We start from the raw sequence: 26370 nt of genomic DNA, 5'->3' as shown, positions 1-26370 counted from the left end.
GTATAGGGTGTCAGATGGTGGAAAGTGGTGTGGAGAAGATCAAAGCAGGTTGTGTGGGTAGCAGTTTTATTCAGGGGTGTCAGGGAGAGCCCGCCGCTAGGAGGCCACCACTGGCCTTCCCCAGGAAGGGACCGGGAGGTGGAGTTTAGGGTGCGCTCACAGTGTGCAGGGCTGGGTGGAGAGAGAAGCTGAGTGGGGATGCGAGCAGCAGCTTAGGTCAACCACGTGGGGAAGCCCCCTAATAAGACAGCCCCTCAGAGTTGTCCCCTGGGCAGTGATAAGAGAAATGTTCACAGGTCAAGGTGTGAGGGAGTCATTCCGGCTTGTACGTGGTTCACCCTGAACTTCAGGCTCACCAAAACAGCCTGTTTGTGGCCTATTAAATGTGCGGTGTACACCTGCTTTAACCATTAAAGAAAAGAATGCGTTTAAAAAATCAAAAGGGAGTGACTATGGTTCAGGCATTTGAAATGGATCTGGGTGGCCTTTGTGGACATGGTTTCAGGCATGTTCCTACATGACTGAGAACTTGAATTTTCTGGACTGTGTCAGCCTCAAGGACACCACCAGCTGTTCTCAGAACAATAGCTGCTGGCTGCCCGCCGTAACCTTGAAAGGCTCAAGGTCTCCTCTTGTAACTATGCAACCATGTTGGACCCCAACCAATCCTTGCTTAACAAGCGCTCTTACTTCTTGCCAACTGCAATTTCAATTCTTAACAAGCAACTTTTCTCATTTTGGGGGGTTTTGCCTTTAGAAGCCTCTCCCATTTTGTAGTTTTAATCGCTTCTTTTTTTTTTTTTTTTTGCGGTACGCGGGCCTCTCACTGTTGTGGCCTCCACCGTTGCGGAGCACAGGCTCCGGACGCGCAGGCCCAGCGGCCATGGCTCATGGGCCCAGCCGCTCCGCAGCATGTGGGATCTTCCCAGACCGGGGCACGAACCCGCGTCCCCTGCATCGGCAGGCGGACTCTCAACCACTGTGTCACCAGGGAAGCCCTTAATCGCTTCTTGAATCAGCGTCTCCTGGGCTCTAATCCTCAGTTTGCCTCAAATAACACTCTTCTATTCCTCTTATAGGTTGGTTTATTGATTATTTCTGTGGACAGCAGGAATGGCCAAGCCTCCTTCATATACCCCTGCCCTAGCAAGGGCATGACCTTGGGTTGGGCAGCTGTGCAACCCAGGCAGCCCCTGGAGGGGAGGGGAGCTGAAGGTGTCTGCTGCTGACCCCAACTTCCGACATCTGGGGCATCGGCTTACTGGCAGAGAGATCTGGATGGCCATCTCTGTGTCCCTCACAGAGACATGTTTTTCCCCTGTAGTCTTTTATTTTGAAAATGTCCAACATGCAAACCAGTTGAATAAATAGTAAAGTGAACACCCGCAAACTTAGATTCAGCAGCCAACAGTTTGCCGTATTTAATTTCTCTCTTTCTCTCTCTCTCTCTCTCTCTCTCTCTCTCGCTCGCTCGCTCGCTGTGTAGGTGTGTGTATCCCCTCCTTTCCCCCCCTCCCCGAACCACTAATTAGCTACAGATGATACCTCCCTCCTGAATATTTCAGTATCCACCTCCTAAAAACAAGGACATTCTTCTACTTTACCAAAATAGAATGAGCACACGCTGGAAATTTAATATCCATTCAATGTTATTGTCTAATATATTACGCATATTCAGCTCCCTGCAGTTGTCCCAATCATGTTGTTTGTTGCTCATTTAAAAAAGCCCAGGATCCAATCGGGGAACCACACTGTGCATTTAGCTCCTTAGCCTGCTTTCATCTACACCACTGCCCCAGCAGTGCTTTCTAGTTTGTTTTATTGTTTCTTTTCCGTCCTTGACGATTTTGAAGAGTCAAGGCTGGCTTTTCACAGCAAGTCTCTTGATTGGGTTTGGCTGTTGTCCTTGCTTTTAGGTTATGCATTGTGGGGCAGGATGATATACTACCCAGATGTCGTATCTTCATGCATCCTAGCAGGAGGCAACATGATGTCACTTTGTCCCTTTGTTGATGGTAAGTTTGATCGTGTGGTTCAGGTGGTATCTGCCAAAAGTCTCCATTTTTCCTTTCATGATTAACGCGTAAGCTGTGGAGTGATACTTTGAAACTGTAAATACACTGCTCACAAATAACCCTCGGTCCAATTATCTAGCATTTAATGATGACTCTTGCCTGAACCAAACTTCTTGATGCAAAAAGGGTGATCTAACTTCCTCAACCTTTCAAATTTATTTGTTGGCATTTTTCTGTAAAGAATTTCCCTCTCTTAATTTTTTGTCAGAATGGACTAATAGATTTTTTGCTCATTGAGTTACGATCCTGTACTGTCATTTACTTTTTTCTAAAGTTCCCATATTGTCCCATACTTGGCCAGTGGGAACCCCTCCAAACTGATTCTTTCTTTTCAAATAACATGTTCCCATCATTTTTGGAGAACGTGCTTATTTTCTGCTCCAACCAGACATTGGAGGATTTGCTCCTTCCCTGCCCAAGGCCTAGAATCAGCCATGGTTGGCAGGAGATATTTGAGCATACTGGAAAGAACTGAGGTATTTCTAGCAATGAAAACTGCCCCAAAGGGTCGAAGTGAGGATTAAATGAATGAACATATAAACATTTTTGTGGTTTTCTGAAATTTCCAAATTGAAGCTCATGAACAAGCATTACTTTATAAACAGGATACACGTTTGTCTGAAATGTGAAAACGTGTACAGTATGTATGGCAGAGGCAGCATTGCAAACCAGTAGAAAAGGATGGCCTATTCCATCAACGATGGTCAGCCAGCTACTTATTCACAAGGGGAAAAAAATGAATTCCTACCCTAAGGGGACTAAAGGGTGAAATGTGAAAACAAAACCTGAAAAACTGCTGGTAGTGAATAGGTTCAAATGCTTCAGAGAGGAAATTGGGTAACATTTAGTAAAGTTGCACGTATGCATATCCTACGCCTGGCGAGCGAGGCGCAGGTAAGTGCATCTCCAGGGGAAACTGGCAACGGTAGGCGTAGAGAAACTAGTTGCCCTCACACGCGATGCATTACGGGAATGAAAATAGCAGTGCGCGTGTGTACTGGCACAACGCTGCTAACTTAAATGCCCGCCCGTTCTGAACGGATAAAGTGGGCTTTATTCCTACAGTGCAGTGACAAATGCAGAAATAACCAAAAGAACGTAATTAATATCACGGGGGAAAATAAAGTTGCACAAGAGTATTAAGATGCAGTTTGCGGGGAGGTATGGGGGCACGCGGGCGGGCCGGCCCCTCTCCACCTGCGCTCCAGGACTTGGCGACCGTCCCACCTGCCCGGTCAGAGTCGGGGCGGCGCGGGCGGGGGTAGCGCGCTGGCACCCTTGCCGAGCACTCGCGGCTCCGCGGGCCTCCCTCCTGCGCAGGCGCGGCGGAGAGCTCGGCGGGCTGGGCGGGGCTGGGCGGGGCGAGGGCGGGGCGAGGGCGGGGAGATCGCGGCGGGGCCTGACGCTGGGGCTCTGCTGTCCTGTCCCTGCAGGGCCTGGCGGGACGGGACGGGGCAACCCGGAAGGACACAAGCCGCGGCCGCCTGTCTCCCTAGGACAGAAAGACCCACCGTCCGGCCGGCCTTTTGCCCAGGCGACTGCAGCCAGGATGGGCCGGAAGGTGACCGTGGCCACCTGCGCGCTCAACCAGTGGGCCCTGGACTTCGAGGGCAATTTGCAAAGGATTTTAAAGAGTGAGTCTAGGGGCGGCGTGGGGCAGAGGGGCGAAGGTCCATTCTGGCCGCCAGGCTTGCTGTGACGCACACGCAGCCTTGCTCTGGAGAAACTCGCAGCCGTTGGCATGGGGACAGGTAAGATAAGCTATCTTATGACCACGCCTGTGCCCGTAAGTGCCCGGGTCCTCCTCATGAATGGGGGTGCGGAGTGGGTTACAGTGCCTGGAGACACGTGGTATGTACACGTAGTAAGAAAAGTCTGGCCGTGGAGGTGGAGATGGGAGGGCTGGGGTGAACCTGTCCTCAAATATCTTTGGGGTCGCATGTGACATTTCTAGAGCTGAAACCGACCCAAAGAGGGAAGTGGAATAGGGGTGAGCCCCCCAGCTTAGAGACTAGGTGTGGTCGTTGTGTGTGTGTGACGGTGGTCCCCATACAGTTGTCACCTGCACCAGCTCACCTTTGAAAGCGCAAGTTTGCACTGTTGACATCTACACCTGAAGTGGGGCTGCCCTGGGCGACCCTACAGGCTCGGCCACCTCAGACTGGCTGTCCTCAGCTGGTTACTGTAGCAGAGTTGCCAACTGCAGTAAAAACAGAATGATTCAGGTGAGGGCATCTTAGCAGCCATGTGCCTCGGAGTTTCATCCTTTTTGTTTTTTTCGATCTCAACCTGCTTTCATCTCATCAGAGCTCAGAGCAAATCTAGTTGGAGTGAAGAGAGGCAGTCTCGGTGGCCAGAGCTGAGTCTCCACTTGGCCAGCCTTTCCTCCCCGGCCTGCTGCTCAAACCCAGAGGCGGCTGGTACCTGCTGCTGGTGCCTTTGGGTCCTCCCTTCTCCCTACACAGGGTCTTCTGCATCTGCTGGTTAATAAACTACCAGTGTGTGACTCCCCCCTCGCCCCGCCCTGCTCCTCCTTGGTGCTGAGGGTCAGCCCTGCAGGCCCTGCCCGTGTCTCTCATTTCCTGCAGGTGTCAGCAGGGTCTGGGAGATGCCCTTTTGTTTTTTACGACACCTATGGCAGCGAGAGGGTTAGATCTGCCTTTGGACCAGTCGTAGGTGCTGAAATTGCCCCTCTTTCTCTCTCTCTGTACATGTAGGTATTGAAATTGCCAAGCACAAAGGAGCAAGATACAGGCTTGGACCAGAACTGGAAATATGGTGAGAGCAGAACACACAGACACCCCAGGGTGGGCAGGTAGAGGCATCTATATCAGCTCCCCTCAGCCGAAAGTGCAAGGAAGGAGGTGGCGGGCATTGAGAACTGCGGACATGCAGGCCCATTTAGGAGACCGTCAGAAGCCCGTGAGTGTGCGTGCTTGGCACCCTTGAACAAGAGCAGGCCCAGCAAGGCTGGGTGATCCCAGATTCCTATGTCGGGTAACACAGGAGCTCGTAGAGAGGCAGACTTTTCCCAGTCCGGGGCTGATGTCAAAGCTGGCTGGACGTCTGGCATTGCATTGGTGTTTGGTATCACATGTGGCCTGGGAGGTACGGAAGTGACAGCCTCTGAGGCAGGAGTCTGTCCTTGGAGAGGAAAGGACATCCCAGGTCTGGACCCCGTTTTCATCTAAGAATCAGGCTCTCCCCCTTATCAGAACCAGAGGCCGAGAGGAATGCTTTTCAAGGCATTAAGGGTGGCAAAGGCCAGTTTGGGGGTTTGTGTTCACGTGTGCAAAGTTTGCTCGGCGTTTGCAACATCACTTCCGGGCCATGCGTAGTGGGAAGGACCTTGTGAAGATTTAAAAGTGGTTTACAGAGAATTCCCTGGCAGTCCAGCGGTTAGTACTTCATGCTGTCATTGCCAGGGGTCGGGGTTCCGTCCCTGGTTGGGGACCTAAAATCCCACAAGCCATGCGGTGTGGAAATAAGACAAGATGAAGTGAAATAAGATAAAATAAAATAGTAAAATAAATAAAACAAAATAAAATAGTACTTTACAAATTCTGTACATTTCGTTACTGGGACTCCCAGACTGAGAAATTACTCTCAACCCACTTCCCCTGTTAGGACCTCATTGAGCATTGTATTAGTTTTTTCTGGAGCTGCTGTAACAAAGTTTCACAAACTGGATGGTTTAAAACGGCAGGAATTTATTCTCTCACAGTTCAGGAGGCCCGAAGTCCCAAATCAAGGTGTCAGCAAGGCCCTGCTTCCTCCAGGGCTCCAGGGGATGGTCCTTCCTGCCCCTTCAAGCTTCTGGTTCCCAGTTCTTTGTCTTGTGGCCGCATCCCTCCAGCCCCAGCCCCGTCTCTTCTCCATGGCTTTTCCTCCTTCTGTTTCATGTAAGGACACTTGTCACTGGCTTTAGGGCCAGGGTCATCTCATCTCCAAATCCTTCACTTACATCTCTAAAGACACTTTTTCCAAATGAGGTCACGTCCACAGCTTCTGGAGGTTAAGGCATGGACACACCTTTTTGGGGGACACCATTCAGCCCCCTACAAGCTTCAGTATCTATAGCAAGAAACTCAGGAGTAGCTGTGTGAGTGGCATTCGAATGATTATTCATGGTCCCTTTGCCTGAGGAATGTTTTTCTCTGGGTCCAGCTTTGTTTCTTTCGCATCCCTTTCTTGTAGATTAGTGGGATTTGGGCTACATTGAAGGTTAAAAAAAGAAAAAATCCAAGAGCAGACACTTTTTGACATGAGAGAGAATTTCTCATTGTAACTGACAACTTTGAGAAGTGGATGGGGCCCAGTTCATGAATTTCCAATAAAGAGCATCGTTTTTTGGGGTTTTTTTGTAGCAGTGATTCCAAGTCTGGCTGCACAATAGAATCTCCTGGGAGGCTTTATAAAGATACCAAGGGGCTTCCCTGGTGGCGCAGTGGTTGGGACTCCGCCTGCCGATGCAGGGGACGCGGGTTCGTGCCCCGGTCCGGGAAGATCCCACATGCCACGGAGTGGCTGGGCCCGTGAGCCATGGCCACTGAGCCTGCGCGTCCGGAGCCTGTGCTCCGCAACGGGATCTCCCACAGCAGTGAGAGGCCCGCGTACCGCAAAAAAAAAAAAAAAAAAAAAAGATACCAAGGCCTGGGTTGCACCCCTGCATGTTCTGACTCCTAGGCCCCTAGGCCCCTGCCCCTCCCCTGCCCCTGGGCCCACCCGGTGTGTCTCAGGGGCTCACTGTCCTGCCCCCTCCCTCTGCAGTGGCTACGGATGTTGGGATCATTATTACGAGTCGGACACCCTCCTGCATTCGCTCCAGGTCCTGGCTGCCCTTCTGGAATCTCCAGTCACTCAGGATATCATCTGTGATGTGGGAATGTAAGTGCCGGCGTGAGCATGGGGAAAGGCTGGCTTGGAAAGAGGCAAGTTCAAGGGCGTCGTATGTCTGGAGCCATCGTAACGTCAGGGAGGTGGAATCTGCACATTTCAAAGATACAGAAGGCCTCATGTAGAGAAGTGGGGTTTGTTCCCTCTCTAGCCCTGCAGAGGTACCTAACTCCTCCACCGGAGGCCACTCTTGGGAGATTTTTTTTGTATGTTCTTCCAGATGCTACTGTGCATGTGGGAACACGCTTTGCACAGCTAGGAGCACAGGGTCTCCCTTTCACATGTATAGCTCTTTCTTTACTTAACGGTAAGTCTTGGGATGGTTCCACATCACTCCATATCGACATGCTGACCATATGGTTCCAGGGGGTGTAGGTATATAAATGTAGCTTTCATAGCTGTAGATTCCATAGGTGTAGGTTCCTCCATATGGTATAGGTCCATGTGGTATATATGCCCATAGGTGTAGGTCCGTATGGTGTAGGTTCATAGATGCAGGTTCCATAAGTATAGATGTATATGATGTAGGTTCCATAGCTGTAGGCCCACGTGCTGTACAGGCAGACCTTGGAGACCTTGCAAGTTTGGTTCCAGACCACTGCAGTAAAGCCAAATATAGCAATAAAGTGAGTCACAAAGTTTTTGGTTTCCCAGTGTATATAAAAGTTACATTTACATTATACTGTAGTCTGTTAAGTGTGCAATATTATGTCTAAAAATATACGTACTTACATTACTTAAAAAATACTTTATTGATAAAAAATGCTAACCATCATCTGAACCTTCAGGGAGCTGTAATCTTTTTCCTGGTGGAGAGTTTGAAATATTGCGAGAATTACCAAAGTGTGACACAGACTGGAAGTGAGGAAAAGCTGTTGGAAAAATGGCGCCAATACACTTGCTCAATGCAGGGTTGCCACAGACCTTCAACTTAAAAAAAAAAAAAAAGCAATACCTGCAAAGCACAGTAAAGCAAAGTGCAATAAAACGAGGTCTGCCTGTAGGTCCATAGCGTGTAGTTTCCACAGGTGCAGGTCACATGGGTAGGGCTCTGGCCTAGGACTATCGTTGAGTGTGTCTGTGATGTGCTTTGTGTAACCAGAGCCCACGGGTGGACCTTTATGTTGTTTCTGTTTGCATCCTTCACTCTGTGTTACGTGGTGTGGATGTGGCCGAGTTTGCTTTCTTTTCCTCGGCCCTGCACGTGGGCTGCACTGCCTTTTCAACCTGCTGCGACATCTGTGTAGTAGGTCTCTTTTAAGCAGTGAACAGATGAGATTTTTAACCCCGTTTGTTCGCATTTACTATCATTCTTGACACACGGACCATGTTTGTTTCCTCTTTTGCTGCTGCGTGACAGAGTACCACAGATGCGACACACAGAACCACACAAATCTGTTGTCTTGTGGGTGTGGAGCTCAGAAGTCTGAAACGGGTCAGCAGGGCTGGGCTTCTGGAGGCTGTTGGGGGAGAATCGGTTTCCTTGGAGGAGTCCAGCTTGGGAGGCCCGCCTGCATCCCTTGGCTCGTGGCCCCTCCTCCTCCCTCCGTCTTCAAAGCCAGCGATCATATCACTGCAACCCCTGCTTGCACTGCCACGTGCCCTCCGACTGTCCCTCCTCCCTCACAGAAGGACCCTTGTGGTTATGATGAGGGCCCCAGAGAGTCCGGGAGGATCTCCCAAAGGGTCTGTAACGTTGTTATATCGGCGAGGTACCCTTTGCCGCATGAGGTGACATGCTTGCACGTCCTAGGAATCGGGATGGGGACGTCATTGGGGGCCTTTATGCAGCCCACCACATGGACTGATTCTGGCCACTTTATTTTTTTATGTTTTTTACATCTTTATTGGGGTATAATTGCTTTACAATGGTGTGTTAGTTTCTGCTTTATAACAAAGTGAATCAGTTATAAATACACATATGTTCCCATATCTCTTCCCTCTTGCGTCTCCCTCCCTCCATCCCTCCCTATCCCACCCCTCCAGGCGGTCACAAAGCACCGAGCTGATCTCCCTGTGCTATGAGGCTCCTTCCCACTAGCTATCTACCTTACGTTTGGTAGTGTATATATGTCCATGCCGCTCTCTCGCTTTGTCACAGCTTACCCTTCCCCCTCCCCATATCCTCAAGTCCATTCTCTAGTAGGTCTGTGTCTTTATTCCTCTCTTACCCCTAGGTTCTTCATGACTTTTTTCTTAAATTCCATATATATGTGTTAGCATACGGTATTTGTCTTTCTCTTTCTGACTTACTTCACTCTGTGTGACAGACTCTAGGTCCATCCATCTCATTACAAATAGCTCAATTTCATTTCTTTTTATGGCTGAGTAATATTCCATTGTATATAAGTGCCACATCTTCTTTACCCATTCATCCGATGATGGGCACTTAGGTTGTTTCCATCTCCCGGCTATTGTAAATAGAGCTGCAGTGAACATTGTGGTACATGACTCTTTTTGAATTATGGTGTTCTCAGGGTATATGCCCAGTAGTGGGATTGCTGGGTCACATGGTAGTTCTATTTGTAGTTTTTTAAGGAACCTCCATACTGTTCTCCATAGTGGCTGTATCAATTCACATTCCCACCTCTGGCCACTTTATTAAATGTCCTAGTCATCATGGTTTTTTCTTTTTTGTTTTTCCTGTTGTCTTTTGTGTGTTTTCTTTTTTCCACTTTCCTCTGCTGGCCTTGAACTTATAATCCGATTATAATTTTTCTGCTTTTTGTCCTCAAAGTGCTAACAATCATATTTAAAGATATTTTTCTTTGGAAATCCAGCATTTATCTGGATCTGTAAGCACCACTGAAGAAAACAACCGTCATACCATGATGTCATTGATATTCTCCGTCTGAAATTGTCTTTACAAATTATCCTCCAGGAAAAAGGTGCTGAGCCTCCTTCCTGCCCTGTTTCTGAAGGTGTGTTATCCTTAGCACTGATCACAAAGGGCTAGCTCAAAATAAAGAAAACTTAAAAAACAAAATAGAATCTTAAAACGCACAATAATTTTTTTTTTAAAAAAAGATCTTATTTGTTTGTTTTCATGACTTAGGAAGGTGAACTCTCTTGTTTGTTTTTTGGCCATTTGCGACACTTGCTCTTTAGCCTACAGTTGAAGTGTCTAATTTATTTTAAGAGTTCTTTATATGTGAATAACATCAACCCATCCCCACATATGATAAAAATACTTTTACTTGTGTGTTGTTTGCTGTTTAACTTTATGCGTTGAGCTTTCAATTTTCTGTTTGTTTTTGTTTTTGTTCAAGAGGCTTACTCCAATTGGAAATCGGATATTCACTGAGGGTCTCTGTTTTGTTTAAAATATAAGTTTACCTCCTGCCTTGAACACATTTTTTTTTTTTTTTAGTTTATTTACTTATTTATTTATTTTTGGCTGCACTGGGTCTTCGTTGCTGTGCGTGGGCTTTCCCCAGTTGCAGCAAGCGGGGGCTACCCTTGGTTGCGGAGCACGGGCTCCAGGTGCACGGGCTTCAGTAGCTGTGGCTCACAGGCTCCAGAGCGCAGCCTCAGTAGTTGTGGCGCACATGCTTAGTTGCTCCGCGGCATGTGGGATCCTCCCGAACCCGCGTCCCCTGCACTGGCAGGCGGACTCCCAACCACTGTGCCACCGGGGAAGCCCTTGAACACATTTTTGTATAAATGTGAACACAGGCAGGTTTTGGTTTGGCCTGGGGAGGATTAGAAACCACAGCAGTGGGAGTCCTTGCTGGTGGCATCCGTGTGTCGTGGCCACAACTGGGGGCACCCCCGCCTGCATCCTGTCCTTCAGTCCCTCTGGGAGGAGGAACCCAGGGTAGCGAGACTTAGCCAGTGCAAAGCGGGATGGGAACCTGGCCACCTGAGTTGATAGGCCACACTATTAATGGCTGGTTTTATTCCCTCCTCCATCACTGCTTTGTTTACTCATGTCCCAGGGCATTTATTTATTTGCCTTATTAATTTTATCTGACAATCCATCATCTTAGGTACCCCTTAAGGCCATCCTCCCGTGGTGCCTGATGCCTTCTGCCCTGAGCGCCTGCGCTGTCACCCTGAGCTGGGCTCCAGCACCTGGGCTTTGCCCAGCTCTGCCCTCTCTGCCATCTCTGCCCAACTCTTCCCAGCTCTGCCCCAGCTCTGCTCCAGCCCTGCCCCATTTCTGCCCAGTTCCGCCTAGCTCTGCCCCAGCTCTGCCCCATCTCTTCCCAGCTCTGCCCCATCTCTGCCCCATTTCTGCCCAGCTCCACCTAGCTCTGCCCCAGCTCTGCCCCGTCTCGGCCCAGCTGTGCCCCAGTTCTGCCCCAGCCACTGGCCGGCAGAGCACCCCAGCCTCTGGAGCTTTGATCCCCTCCCCTGCAGAGGAGAAAGGTACCAAGTGGTCCGGGAGGAGATGTAAAACACAATGTCTATCCTGATAAGGGTCCAGACAGAGGGGTGAGCAGATCTGCTCAGGGCCTACCACCCCCCACTCCAGCCCCAGCCCCTCAGACCTGTTGCCCCTGCCCTGCAGCCTGCATTCTGGGGTAAGGGGTGTTCGGGTCAGGAGAGGTGCTGGGAGGAAGAATTGGGGAGGCGCAGGGGCTAGTGCCTGAGGCCAGCAGGGGATGAAGAGGTGATGTGACAGCAGGGGTGTGAGAAGGGGTGGGAGGGAGCCACTGGAAGGTCCGAGAACCTTCCAGGAGGAGAGGAAGAGCCCTGAGCAGGGAGGGACTTGGTGCTCTATTTAGAAGACTCTCTCCCATTTAGGGCCTATGCTGTGGCAGAAACACTTGGGTTTGTTGTTAACTTTGGTTTGAGAAAGCCACAGGGGAGCCTTCTGATTCTCATAAAGGACGGAGAAACCTCATATCGAAGCAGACACATAACTCTGCTCTTTGCCACCGAGTGCGTGCGTCCCCTCTCTCCGCAGGCCCATCATGCACCGAAACGTCCGCTACAACTGCAGGGTGATATTTCTGAACAGGTAGGTGACCGCTGGGAGCAGAGTGACCTGCCTGTCTCCCCTGAGCTCTAGGCGCCTGCGGGCACTCGTGCCAGTGCCCTGGGGCACGGTCCCTGGGGACCATGTGCAGGGAGGCTTCTTCTGGAACTACCTTAGTGGGGGCTGGTGTACCAGGCAGGTGACTCAAGTGGCACTGCTCCTGGTCTCCACCACCACTGACACCTTCAGGTATTAGAAAGAGAGAGGCCACGGGGGGGGGGTTTGGGGACACATGGCCCCATTGCTGGGAGGTCAGCCCAGGGAGAGAGGCCTTGTCATGTCCCCTCGCAGACCCTGGACATCAGCTGCCCGCAAGTGCCCCCCGGCCGGGTCTTAGCTGCCCTGTGCCCGTCGACTGTCGGGGTGGACGGACCGGCACCTGCTTCTCGTCAGGGGTCGTGTTCATCTCAGGAGTGGCCTTGTCCCCCTGCCTGTAGGAAGATCCTGCTCATCAGACCCAAAGTGGCCTTGGCCAATGAAGGCAACTACCGAGAGCTGCGCTGGTTTACCCCGTGGTCCCGGAGTCGGTGAGTCGCTGCCCGATGCCAGGAGCCGGGTTTGTGACTGCTCCTTGAATGCTTGTGAAACATCTTCCTGTGTGTAGCTTGTGCAGGTCGTGGGGGAGATAAGTCCCTGCCCCACAGCACCTGTCACTTAGATATAGCTGCGTTGACACTGCCGATTCATTTATAGCCCACTTACCACAGACCACATGAAACTCTCAATCGTCAGTCACCCATCCTCCATCATTATACCTCTGATCCTGTATATCACGGTTTCCCAGCTCCAGCCCCATTGCTTTGGGCTGGATCATTCTTGCCGTGGGGGTCTGTCCTATGCATGGAAAGGTGTATAGCAGCATCCCTGGCCTCCACCTGATAGACACGGCCATTTGTGACAATTTAAAATGTCTTCAGACATTGCCAAGTGTCCCCTGAGGACAGGATCATCCCCAGTTGAGAACCCCTGCCCTATATGCTTCTTATAGCTATTCCTGTCTATTTATTGTTGCTGCTATTACAAATGGAATTTTATGTAGGAAAACTTGAGATTTTGTGTGTTGCTTTTGTAATTGGCCACCTTACTACATTCTCTTATTGGGTCTAGTTATTCTATTGATTTTCTTAGTTTGTTTTTTTTTTCAAGTAGAAATTATGTAATAGAAAACTAATTTTACTTCTTTCTAATATTTACATCCCTCAGTTCATTTTCAAAGCTACCTTTCTTGGCCAGCGTTTCTAGAACAATATTCTAGATCATTTCTAGAACAGATGTCTTTGATAACAGGCATTTTTGTCTTTTTCCCAACTTGACTTGGAAAGCTCTTCCTGTTTCTGATTTGGTTTCAGATTTATATCCATCCTTAGTTATTTTTACTTTGGGGATTTAAAATTAATTGAGAATGGTTGTTGAATTTATCAGATTTCTTCTTAGCATATGTTGAGATGAACATGGTAAGTCTTTGCATGTCTTTATAAGCTCCAAATGGATGTGGTATGTTAAACTTTGTTTCCATTTGCTAGTATCTATTCAGGATTTCCCTCTCTTCCCTAAATTTTTTTTTTTTTTTGCGGTACGCGGGCCTCTCACTGCTGTGGCCTCTCCCGTTGCGGAGCACAGGCTCCGGACGCGCAGGCTCAGCGGCCATGTCTCACGGGCCCAGCCGCTCCGCGGCATGTGGGATCTTCCCAGACCGGGGCCCGAACCCGTGCCCCCTGCATCTGCAGGCGGACTCTCAACCACTGCGCCACCAGGGAAGCCCCTCTCTTCTCTAAATTTATATGCCAGTGTTACGTTAGTTAAAAAAAATTTTTTTCTGTGCTCTGAATGCTTTAAATATTATAAAAATCATGTAATATCAGGCAATAATATGACAGAACTTCTCTTTACAGTTGGGAATGTTGTATCAAATAGTGTTTACTTTTACACTTTTTTAGTGAGGCATAAATAACATGCAGGTTTTAGGAGCTTTCTTTCTTGACAGTTGTGTGCATTCGTGCAATCACACCCTAAAGAAGATAGAGCCATGTCCACGGCACCCCTGCCCCTTTCCAGGTGACGCCCCCAGGGTTAGTCTTCTCCTCTCTTACATTTCATACAAGTGGAGTCACACCACGTGCATTGCTTTGTAAACGGTTTCTTTACCTTAACATGATGCTCTCGAGATTCGTCCAATGGTTTGTTCCTTTATACATAGTACAAATAGTTTGCTCTTTTATATAATAATATGGTTTTGTAATTCGCAAATAATTCTATAAGCTTGATAACAAAAAAGAAATACACAACCCGCCCCCCCCCGCAATCTGCCCCGTCTCCGAGCCCTGCTCCCCATAGCTGTCCATTTCCATTTTCCGTTTTTCTCCTTTCTCCTGTAGCCTCTGGGTTCCGCCTTGGTATTTCTTTTTTTTTCCTTTTTTTAAAAAATTAACTAATTAATTTTTTTGGCTGTGTTGGGTCTTCGTTTCTGTGCGAGGGCTTTCTCTAGTTGTGGCAAGCGGGGGCCACTCTTCATCGCGGTGCACGGGCCTCTCGCTGTCATGGACTGTCTCGTTGCGGAGCACAGGCTGCAGACGCGCAGGCTCAGTAGTTGTGGCTCACGGGCATAGTTGCTCCGCGGCATGTGGGATCTTCCCAGACCAGGGCTCGAACCCGTGTGCCCTGCATTAGCAGGCAGATTCTCAACCACTGCGCCACCAGGGAAGCCCCCGCCTTGGTATTTCTAACTCGTGCAAACATTGCCATTTCGTGGCCTCCTGCTCTGGAAGGACAGGATTTGGCACACAATTCAGCCCTCACCGTTAGTTTCTCTGACCTCCTCTTCCTAACATGGGCACTTCACAGTTTTCTGGTTAAGTTTGTTTAAAAAAACAAATATTCACCTGAGTGAATTTGATGATCTAATTGGCTTTATTCAATGATTCAGGAACTGGGCAGCCTCCCACTAGTAAATAGAAGGGGCTGTACACAATGGAAGGTTTTTATAGGCAGAAGAAGGACAGGACAAGAAGGTATTAGCGAGAGAAATGTTTCAGGCCAGGCCCTCCCCTTTGATACAGAGGACACAGCAAGCAGGGTCTTTTTTTTTTTTAGTTGATTTACAATGTTGTGTTAATATCAGCCATACAGCACAGGGATTCCGTTATATATATCTCTCTACATTTTTTAAATACTCTTTTCCATACGGTTTATCATAAGATATTGAATAGAGTTCCCTGTGCTGTACGGGAGGACCTTGTTGTTCCTCCATCCTGTATGTAATAGTCCAGTTTGCTAATCCCAAATCCCAGTCCTTCCCTCTCCCCCCACCCCCCCTCCCCCTTGGCAATCACAAGTCTGTTCTGTATGTCTGTGAGTCTGTTTCTCTTTCGTAGGTAAGTTCATCTGTGTCATATTTTAGATTCCACATATAAGTGATATCATATGGTATTTGTCTCTCTCTCTGTCTGACTTACTTCACTTAGTACGATCATCTCTAGGTCCATCCATTTTGTTGCAGATGGCATTATTTCGTTCTTTTTTAGGGCTGAGTAATACTCCATCGCATACATATACCACGTCTTCTTTATCCATTCATCTGTCGATGGACATTTAGGTTGTTTCCATGTCTTGGCTCTTGTGAACAGTAACAGCAGGGTCTTCGTCGTGCAGAGCCTGCCTCCCCAGTGTGAGCAGGACGTCAGACTGACTGTTCTTAGAGGTTGAAACTGCAGTTAAGTCTTGGTTTCCTGTCTTGGGGCAGATGACTCCATTTGGGGCTTGCTGTTTCTCTCTAACCAGTCACAGCTCAGCGTTTCACAATCGGCCGATATCTGCGTTCACAACTGAGCCGCGGATTGTGTTCTGAATCCGTGTTTCTTCGCTCATTTCTCCTGCCTGGAGTCGACCAGTGTCAAGTTCCTTTGCTTTCAATCTCTGTTCCCGCCCAACACCCTTCCCACAGACAGACAGGCACTTCCTGCCCCAGTCTGCTTATTGTCCCCCAGGCTGGCTGCACAGCCGGCACCCCCTCCCTGTCACAGTTCTCTGGGACTTCTCTTCCCTCCTGGGTTTGCTCAGCCTCCTAGATGACTGTCTTCCCCTGTCAGTCACTCATTTGCTGAAACTCAGCATCCAGTAGCTTTCTACGATTCTACCACCACCAGGCAATGAACTCAGTGCTGATACTGTCTACCTGGAGGTAGTGTCTGACCCCACAGGTTCAGGGCTCAGCCCCACTGAACTGCCCCCCACCCTACTTCAGGTGCCAATCACAAGTCTGTTACTGTGGACACATCCATTTGTCCAACATGCAGCAAACCAAATGCCGAGATGCTGAGGTTTGCAACTGTGCAGTCAGGCCACCCAAGATGGCTGCCCTCTTGGCTCTCTGTACATCCCTGCTGGACCAGTCCCTGCCTCACCTACACCCCACTCACCTGACTCACCTTCCCTCTTAGTCATAGAGCCTAATCTGTGCCTACATACTTGCCTACATACTTGCCCCCTGGCCCCAGCTAGTGACGACTGTTACAGTCTTCAGATCAGAGCTATCCATGACAGTTTATCAAAGGGGCAGTAAGGGACATGCCCCTTGGCTGGTTTCCCTGGTAACCGATGAGCCAACCTCCACGTTCTTGTAAAACAGCTGGGCTACGTGAAGCTGGGAACGTATTCAGTTAAAGAGAGGAAAAAAAGAAAGAAAGAAAAAAATAACTAAAGTGAGCTACATCAGTAAAGGCGGTTTACAAGCAGAGGGGTTTTAACAAGCTGTTCCCCAGTCTGCTGCTCTGCAAGACAACCTCAAGAATTCCTTTTAGCCATCAGCTTCTGTTAACTCTGTTAACTCTAGGGGGCATGGTTTCAGTCCCCCCAACCTTCTAAACATTCCTCAGTCTTGAGGAAAGGGAGCCATGACCACTCTGGCTGCTTCCTACTGAAGAGGGATGTAGGCCTAACAAAGTTTTGACGAATGAAACTGTTTCGAATTTGATAGCAAATACTCACAAGTCCCAAGATGAGGCCAAGACTTTGGGCTTAAGGATACAAGACAAACAGCAAGTAGAGAGTTATGACAAAAAGGGATATAAATCCTAGCAAACACAAAACGATAATACCTAGTTTAACCAGTCCCTCGAACATAGACCTTATTCTTGCTGGGATCCATTAGAAGATATTTCTTAAGAGATCAAATCCAGGTTTTTGGGATGACATTTGTTGGAGCCAAGCTGCCTTTTGTCTGATTTTATCTAAATAGGTTTTAACTTCTGATGTGATATTAATACATACATAGCAGGAACTATTGGCCACTACATACATGCCCCCTTTTTCTGTTAAAATATAACCTAAAGCAATTTATTGTCCAGTAGCCTTCTGGCTAAAGAATCTAGAGCCCTCTGCTGGGAAGCTATGGCTTGAGCTGTCTCGTTTGCTGCTATTCCTAAAGTAAAAGATTTCATAGTTACAAGAGGAGACACTGACGACGTAAGTTTGCGATTGGCAGCTAGCAGATACTGTTCTGAAAACAGCTGGTGGTGTCCTTGAGTCCGATACAGTTCAAAAAATTCAAGTGCTCAGGAATACTGGAGCGTGTCTGAAACCACACCCACCATGGCCATCCGGCTCTGTTTTGGATGCCTGAACCACAGTTACTCTATTTTGATTTTTGAACACACTCTTTTCCTCAGTGGTTAAAGCAGATATACAATGCATGTTTGATAGGCCACAAAACAGGTCGTTCTGGTTAGTATAAAGTTTAAGTTAAATCATGTATAAGCCAGAATGACTTCCCCATACCTCAACATGTGAAAATTTCCTCCATCATTTTCCCCTTTTGATTGCAGGTCTTTTGATAAAAAGCATTTATGATCAAAATATTTGTCCCTCAATGCCAGGGTGGTTGCTGCCTGCTATGGGTCCATCATATCACTCAGTGCTAGGCCAGCTTGTTACAGATATAAACAAATATATATGCCTAGTTATCCACGTTGGGGAAACTAATCAGACTCAGTGAACAAGCACAGAAGTATGCTAGCAAGGAAACCTTTTATAGGCTATACATTTTATCAATTATACTGAATTGTCCCGGAAACATTTTACATGTGCTTTTAGCAGTAGACTTAAAGCAAGCACTGGTACCTGTCACGAGTACTTATACTCTGTGACAACTTCACTAGAGAATTTTCTTTCCATCTTTGGGGGCAAAGGTATGGTTAGAAGTAAAACAATAACTTTAATGTTGATAGGGGAGACACATATTTGGTAAACAGTAAGTTGAATTAGTAGAATGGGTCTGGTCCAGAATCTTGGGTCAGCTGTCTACAACTGCTGTCTTCTTCTCATCCTGGGGTGGGTGTTGTTGGGGTCAGCAGTCCTTTCTGTAGACCAGTCTGATGCAGAGACCCCTCGTAAGTGGGAAATATGAACTCAAGAGTCAGTTCCCTTGTTTCACTGTGCTTGAGCTACTTATGAATACCTGATAAGGGTCCTTTCATCTAAGTTGGAGACAGAGTCCTTTAAATGATGACTCTTTGTTTCGTTTTGTTTTGTTTTGTTTTTGCAATACACGGGCCTCTCACTGTTGTGGCCTCTCCCGTTGCGGAGCACAGGCTCAGGACACGCAGGCTCAGCGGCCATGGCTCATGGGCCCAGCCACTCCGCGGCACGTGGGATCTTCCCGGACCGGGGCACGAACCCGTGTCTCCTGCATCGGCAGGCAGACTCTCAACCACTGCGCCACCAGGGAAGCCCGAAATGATGACTTTTTTAGTATGTATAATCCCTGGTTGCAGGTCATGGGGCCTCTGATTTTCATCCAAAGAGAGATTCCTGTGATCAGCTTCTGAAACAAGCTTCCCTCTTCCCATTGGTAAACCACTAGTTTGTTCTCTATATCTGTGAGTCTGTTTCTTTTTTGTTATATTCACTAGTTTTATTTTTTAGATTCCACATATAAGCGATATCATACAGTGTTTATCTTTCTCTATGTGACTTATTTCACTAAGCGTAATGCCCTCCAAGTCCGTACACAATGTCGCAAATGGCAAATCTTCATTCTTTTTTATGGCTGAGTAGTATTCCGTTGTGTATATGTATCACATGTTCTTTATCCATTCATCTGTTGCTGGACACGGGTTGCTTCCATGTCTTGGCTATTGTAAATGTGTTGCTATGAACATTGGGGTGCATTTAACTTTTCAAATTATGCCTTTGTTTTCTTCTGATATATGCCCAGTAGTGGGATTGCTGGGTCGTATGGTAGCTCTATTTTTAGTTTTTTGAGGAACATCCATACTGTTTTCCACAGTGGCTGTACCAATTTACATTCCCACCAACAGTGCCCAAGGGTTCCCTATCTGTTCTGTTCTTTGATGCACCTAATATGTTTTCATATCTTCAAATGTTTTAATTTTTCAAATTATTTTCTTAGTTTTGAGCTCACTTTTTATCTTCTATTGTCTGATTATCTTTGCTATCTTGCATTGGCTTCTGTTGTCTCTAACTCTATGCCAATGTAGATCTCTAGTTCACTTTTTTTTTCCTCCGTTTCTAAGGTTGAAATGTTGAATCCTTTCAGACCATTACTCATTTAATGGTGCCTGTAGAAAGGGTGGCAGTGGATACTGAGCTGGAACCAGAAGCTTTCATTCTGGTACAGTTAAAAAACAAAACAGAGTTTTTACCCTTCGGGAGTTGCTCCAAAATGGTGACGATAAAATGGTTCTGTCACGGTGTCCCTGCTTTAGTAATGAGTCCATCACAGCTTCAAGATGCTATTTCAGGCTTTTGTAGGAAAACAGAAAAAAGGCCCAGTTCTTGACTGCAGAGAACTTAAGAATCTAGGTTCACTTTCATTAGATTCTTAGGTGGATGCCCCAAATCTGAGCCCAGCAAGACGGGGGTGTCGGGGGGCGGGGGTGTCGAGGGGGCTCTTGTAGCTCCCAGGGGGCCAGAAAAGACTTGAAATTAGCATGGCCAGGAGTGGTTTCTCGGCAGAAATATGCTGCTAGGGTTTCTCCAGGGGATGTTCGCTGAGGAAGAAGAACAGCCCATCAGAGGAGCTGTGCAGAGCAGGAGGGGCTCAGGTGTGGAGGCAGCTGGAAAGATGGGGCGGGCCAGCGTGAAGCCAGCTTGGAATGACTCACTGCCGATCCGGAGGGTTTATTGTCGGTACTCTGGTTCTTTAATGAACTGTGTGGACCTCATGAGCCATCCGCTAGGTGTAGGTTGGCTTTGGAGCAGGGCGTGGGGAGGAGCAAAGGTGAACCTGCATCGTTCCCTGGTGGGCTTGCCTGCGTCTGGTTCTGAATGGATCTTCGTGCAAATTGAGGGGAGAGGCGAGGGTGAAGGGAGAAACCTTGGGGCAGCTCTTCCCTCTAAAACAAATCGTGATGCAGCAGCATCGCCATCACCGAGCCTACCGATGGTGAACTCATTATGGGATGCCAAGGCAGCTCGGGAGTCAGAGGACCTCTACAGTTTCTTTTCCCTTCATTAGTGAGGGAGAAACAGCATTGTCCTCTCAATTTCTCTGCTTTTAGAATTTACTTAAGTAAAAGCCACGAAAATCTCCCAGAAGGTTCTTGTGAATTCCAAGAAAGCAAAAAGAAATCTAGTTAATTAAATGTCTTAATGGTGCATCTGGTAACAGCCTATTTGAGGTCAGATTTGGAAACCATCTATTGTTCGAATTCTACCTTTTAGTGTAGACCGTGGGATGGCCTGTACTAAAGTTGTGTATTAAACTCTCTGTCCAGCTCATAGAATTTGGAACGTTATCTTATTACTTCAGTGATGATATCGGTTTGTCACCGTACGTTGGGTTCATGCAGTGTGATCATTTTGATTCAGGAACCTTGATCAGGAATTCCACCTGGATTTCTCCGTGGGGAAATACAACTTCTTTTCAGATAATCCCCGTGACATGCCTCTCAGATGCCCTGCGTGAAAGTGTTAACGCAAGTCTGTGTGCCCGATGCACAGTGAGGCCAAGCAAACTGAAATGTCAGAGTTTGGAACAGAGAAAGGTTTTTTTGCAGGGCCACGCAAGGAGACGAGGTGGCTCAGGCCCTGAGAAGCCTCCAGCTCCCCGAAGGGTTTTGACAAAGCATTTTTAAAGGCCAGGAGAGGAGGGTGTTGCAGGGTACGTGATCACCTTGTGCACAATCTGATTGGCTGGCGGTGAGGCAGCAGGGTGGTGTCACAGGGGTTAATATGATCAGTCCTTAGGCTCCAGGAGACCTGGGGCTACGTGTTCATGGTCACTGAGTAGTTCTTCCATTTGGTGGTGGTGGTAGGGGGGTGTTCACATCTGTAAAACAACTCAGGAAATGTGCATCAACTACTGTTACCTAGGTACTTCAGAGAGGAGCTAACGCAGAGGCTATGGGGGAAGGCCTGTCCCAGGAAGGCCCCCATGGTGTCCTGGTCAGTTACAAAAGGGTGGGGAAGCCAGGCCAATGGTAGGAGAGCACCCAGCGTCTCGCTGTCATGTGGCCTGGGAGCCTCATCGAGTAGGCTTATACTTGCCTTTTTGCCTTAAATTGACAGTTCCTTTGCCAGCTCGTCCATTCCAAGCTCTCGTTTTGAGTTTTGCTCTACGTCTGGGTGCCGTTCTGCGTACTTCCCGGATGGTCCTTCTCACATCTGTGGTGGTTTCCTTTCCAGGCAAACAGAGGAATATTTTCTCCCCCGGATGATACAGGACCTGACAAAGCAGGTGAGTCTCGGAGAAGAAAACCCGTTCTCGGTCAGACGTCACTCTGGGGTGGGCCGTGGGGGCAGGACCCGTCGGGTCAAAGTAAAGGGCATCACCATGGCCCGTGTAAGGAGCACAAACAGAGGGGTGATGTCTGTAACAAGTGGGGAGGGTCCCGGGAGCAGAGGGGTGGGGGGAGTGTGGGCGTCTCCTTTCCCCTGTGTGATGCCTGTCCTGTCCCTGCCCTCTCCTCTCCTCTGGCTCACTCAGCGGGGTAGAGGGCTCAGGGGAGCCTGGGGGAAGGGGTTCCTGCCCCACCTCGCCAGCCGGCTGTTCCCTGCTGGGCTGGGGCTCGGGCTTAGGGACTGCCCAAGAAGCCGGGTTTGGAGGGTTTCTAGTATAAAACTCATGAAGGACTTTCCTTGGCTGCCTGTTCATTCTGTGAAAACTCAGCATCAGAAACCTGTCTTGTCCTGTCTTATCTTTTGCACCTGGCTGGCCAGGTCTGAAGAGCTTTGACTTTGCAGCCTTATCTGGGGGTCTCGACCATCCCCTTCGTCCTGGAAGCTGCTGCGGTGGGACAGCTGGGACCCGGTGCTGTCCACTTCCTGCAGGGCGTTGAGAGCCAGGGGCACAGAGCGGGTGTTTCAGGGGGGCCCTGATTTCTCCGGCTCCTGCTTGAGTTTCCATTCTGGTTGCCAAGTGTATCAGTTTGTTTAGGCCACCATAACCAAGCACCACAGCCTGGGTGGCTTAAACAACAGACATTCACTGTCTCCAGTCCTGGAGGCTGGAATCTGAGATCCAGGTGTGGGCAGGGCTGGGTCCTCCTGAGGCCTCTCTCCTCGGAGTTTAGACGGCCGTCTCCTCCCTGTGTCCTCACGGGGTCGTCCTTCTGTGTGTGTCTGTGCACTTTTCTCCTCTTCTCATAAGGACACCAGTCACATTGGATTAGGGCCCCACCCTAGTGACCTCATTTTACCTTAATCACCTCTTTAAAGATCCTCATCTCCAAACACAGCCACATCTGAGGTCCTGGGGCTTAGGGCTTCCGCACATGAATTTCGGGGACACAGTTTAGCCCATGACACCCAATTCTCTGCACCCCTCACTGTTGCACTCAAGGTGGCTCATGGGGACACACTGAACCTCCGCAGTGGAGCAGGTCGGCAGGGACGCATCTGGACCTTGGGGATGGATCTGGGGGGTGGGACAGGAGTGCCCTTCTCCCTGATCCCACCAGCCCCCAGACCCTTTTCCTCTTTATGCCAGGGGTCTCCGCCTGCCTCTCACTTCCCTGGCCCTTGGGCCAAGATCACCGCTGCTCGGGAGCCAGATTAAGTCACTGGCACCGGTTCTGATCCCTAAGAGAGGATGTCCGAGGGGCCAGCTTGGGTTGGTGCCTCCCGCGAGGCAGTCAGGGCTGGGCACAGCTGAGGTTGGGGACAGGGGTTCTCAGCCAGGTCTGGTCGCCTCCCATGTGACCTGGAAACTTTTCTGACCGTGAATTGCAGCAATGGGAACAATTTAAGTTCATCGTGATCCAGAACACAGTGAGCGTGTGTGTGTGTGTGTGTGTGTGAAACAAACATTTCAGCAGCAATCCCCCTGCTGCGAGAAATCCTCCATTTCATTCTTCTAGGACCCTTTGATATCCTAGAAAACATACCAGGTGACCCCCCTAAACCAATGTGGGGGCCGCCTGCAGGTGGAAGGATGCTGCTTGGTGTCACTGGTTGAGAGCAAGTTGCAGAAATTGGCCCTGGGTGCAAGTGGATTAAAGTTCAGGGGAGTTTTCAAGAAACAGGGCAAACCAGCCCCGTAACTGCTGTAACCTGGATAATTCAGGTCAGGGGCCCGTCACTGAGAGCCCCCCTGCATGCTTTGTTTATCACCCTGTTGCCCCGAGCCCTGGTCTTGTCACAGGAAGATGGGGTCAGGATTCCAGCCCTAACCCTGTGATAAGGAATGCGAGGCACCCGTTGTAGGGTGTGCAGTGGTCCCGGGACGGCCAGCTCGGGGTCCTGGCTGAGGGCTGTGTCCGTGGCAAGAAGCATCAGAACAGAAAATGCCAGGCCTGCCCCTCGGTTCTTGCCCTTGGTGATAAAGGGAGTTGAACTCACTAACACACACGTCAGGGGACCCAACCAAGAGGGCTGGGATGCGGTCCAGGCCCGCCAGGATGATTTTTTTGGCTGAGTGAAATGGCAGCGCAGCTGAAACTTGGTCCCCGAGAGAGGAGGCCAAGGTGGGCCCCACGCCCGGGTGATCCTGTCAGCACTTGCTCATCTCGGTGACTGCTCAGACCGGTGGGGCAGCCTCAGGGGCAGCTCCGTCCCTGCCCTGGAAGCTCCCACCCCTCGGGGGACACGACCGTAGCTCCTAGAGACACAGGGACCCTGCGTCCTGCCCCAGCCCTGCCGTTCAGGGGCTGGATGACCCGTCGGCGGGCGTGAGCTTTGTAAGCGCTCAGTCCGTTCGTTTCTGACATGGGGATGGGCCCCCAGGAGCACAGATGATGCAGAAGAGCATCCAGCCAGTGCTGCTGCCGCTGGCCGTCTGGGCCCGTGGAGGCTTCAGGAACCGAGTCACAGTTGGCTGCAGCCACAATCAAGCTCATGGCAGCTCAGCTCGGCTTCCAGGTGTGACTGAGGCCCTTGGGTCAGCGGAGGAGATGCCTGCTGGCCCCTGGGCTGGGAGTGCTCCGGGTCGAGGAAGGATTCATTAGTACTTGAAACAAAATCGTGGCCTTCATGCAAGTCTCATGTGTGACATCTGGCGTCCTGGTTCAGTACCTGGCCCAGACGGGATGGCCAAGGGGTCTCAAGCGCTCTGGTCTCCCGACCCAGGAAACCGTGCCCTTTGGGGATGCTGTCCTCTCCACCCGGGACACGTGCATCGGGAGTGAGGTCTGCGAGGAACTCTGGACACCCCACAGGTCAGCCTTACCCTCTGCGCCATAGATCCCATCCTCGCTGGGCCCCGGAGGACTGGAGGTTTGCAGCCTTCCTGGCGTCGTGGCCTGGGGCTGGGGAGATGCCCTGGGAGCTGCGGGGCTGGGAGGGTGGGTTGGGGACACCGGTCCCTTTCTTTGCCCTCATCTGCCCACAGCCCACACGTGGACATGGGCCTGGACGGCGTGGAGATCTTCACCAATGCCTCAGGCAGCCACCACGTGCTGCGCAAAGCCCACGCCAGGGTGGACCTGGTGACCATGGCCACCACCAAGGTAGGTGGCGGCGGGGATGCTGGAGCGTGTCTGTCTCACGCTTGTGACCCCAGCGCCCAGCGCTGGGCGGGGCCTGAGCGTGAGGATGCTCGGTGCTTCTGGTTACAGCCGCAGCTGACCGGTGTGCGTGACGCCCCTTCCCGGGCCCCACTTGCCTGACCTCATTTAACCCTCAAAACTGCCCTACGGGCCAGGTGCTGTTGACACCTCTGCTCTTTGGAGCAGGACTCTCGGTACATGGCGGTCAAGTGGCCCCTGGGCTCACACCCCAGCCATCCGGTTCCTGGGCTCTTGACCATCATACTGGTCTCAGGACAAGTGACATGGTGACCGGGAACCAGGATGCCCGTTGGCACCACAGCAAGGCACGGGGAGCGCCCACGAGTTTGCCCCTCTTGCTGGCAGCGTGACACCAGGGGCCGTGTTTGCTCTTTCCTGGGACAGAGTCTCGGCTTCGTGACCTGGGGGGGTTTGTCTTCTCTGAAGCTGCATCTCTCCTCCTGTCTGGTGGAGGTGACAGCGCCTGCCTTGAAGGGTAGTTGGGAGGCGAGAATGGATGATTCGTGTGATGCCTGGTACCTTGGAAGGCCGAGAGCACCATAGCTGCGGACATTCCCTGGAGGCGCACATTTTCTTGCTGGGGTGGGGGGCTAATTATGACACAGTCGCAGGGGCGTCTGAAGCTTTGTGTGTTTGGGCCGGAGGAGGGTGAAGGTGACGGACCACAGTTGACCGTTGCCGTCCCCTGCATTTTCCAGAACGGCGGGATTTACTTGCTGGCCAATCAGAAGGGCTGTGACGGGGACCGGCTGTACTACGATGGCTGTGCCCTGATAGCCATGAACGGCAGCATCTTTGCCCAGGGGTCCCAGTTCTCTCTGGACGACGTGGTACGAACCAGCCCGCGTGGGATGGCGGGAGGGTCTCTGGTTCAGGGGCTGTGTTCTCTGTTCTCCCCCATGACGGGGGGTCTGACGTGGCCCCCGTGGTGGGTCCTGCTGGTTTTGATTGCTTCCTCTTCACCTCCTTGGTTCGGGAGGGATTCTCACCCTGAGGTCACGGGGACCGCCTGCACAGCACGCTGGACGGATGGGATCCCCAGCAGTTTATCAGCCCCACGTGCCCTGCAGGGTCCCCCCGAGGCTGCACTTGGAGCTGAGGGAGAGGCCAGGAGCTGCAGGAGTGGGCTTTGTAGTGACAAGAGGCGTGACCCCAGGTTCCCGGGAGGATGTGATGGGCTTGTTTGAAGAATCCCACAACCGGGGCTGGCGGGGAACTGGAGCCAGTCCTCAGGAATGAGCAGCCACCGCGCCTGGTCCCCGTGATGAGAGCGGAGCCCGTCCGTTGGGGGGGGATCCAGGAGGGGGCTTGCAGGTGGGCCATTAGGGGGTTTTCCCCAGAGATCAAGGCAGCACACGTTCCCTGTGGGCCCTGCCCCGCGGGTTCTGGAAGCAGCATTGGAGACCCCCACCCGCCTCATTCTGGGGGGCGCCCTGGTCTCACTGGACTGATG

At 50.3% G+C, this 26370-nt stretch overlaps 1 protein-coding gene across 11 annotated transcripts in view; it reads left to right on the top strand.

Annotated features, from left to right (window-relative positions):
* Nucleotides 1–3460: 3460 nt before the first annotated feature.
* NADSYN1 (NAD synthetase 1) overlaps nucleotides 3461–26370 on the top strand; it is a 43588-nt gene continuing 20678 nt past the window's right edge. For 6 of the 11 annotated variants that reach the window (XR_016393727.1, XR_016393726.1, XR_016393728.1 and 3 more), the window contains exons 1-9: nucleotides 3461–3709; nucleotides 4793–4853; nucleotides 6846–6962; nucleotides 11884–11937; nucleotides 12393–12482; nucleotides 21598–21649; nucleotides 24478–24566; nucleotides 24740–24857; nucleotides 25616–25747. Coding sequence is in view for 8 of the 11 variants with exons in the window: in XM_089914345.1 (XP_089770471.1) it covers nucleotides 3625–3709; nucleotides 4793–4853; nucleotides 6846–6962; nucleotides 11884–11937; nucleotides 12393–12482; nucleotides 21598–21649; nucleotides 24478–24566; nucleotides 24740–24857; nucleotides 25616–25747 (798 nt within the window). In the remaining 3 variants the exon portion in view is untranslated. The other 5 variants (XM_089914347.1, XM_022591114.2, XM_022591118.3 and 2 more) reach the window with 5 other exon arrangements.

This window comes from Delphinapterus leucas, chromosome 7 (assembly GCF_059928025.1).
Source record: "Delphinapterus leucas isolate spDelLeu-1000000601 "Yukka" chromosome 7, BTC_Dleu_Yukka2, whole genome shotgun sequence".
NCBI classification, from domain to species: domain Eukaryota; kingdom Metazoa; phylum Chordata; class Mammalia; order Artiodactyla; family Monodontidae; genus Delphinapterus; species Delphinapterus leucas.
This window is presented reverse-complemented; position numbering and strand designations above follow the sequence as displayed.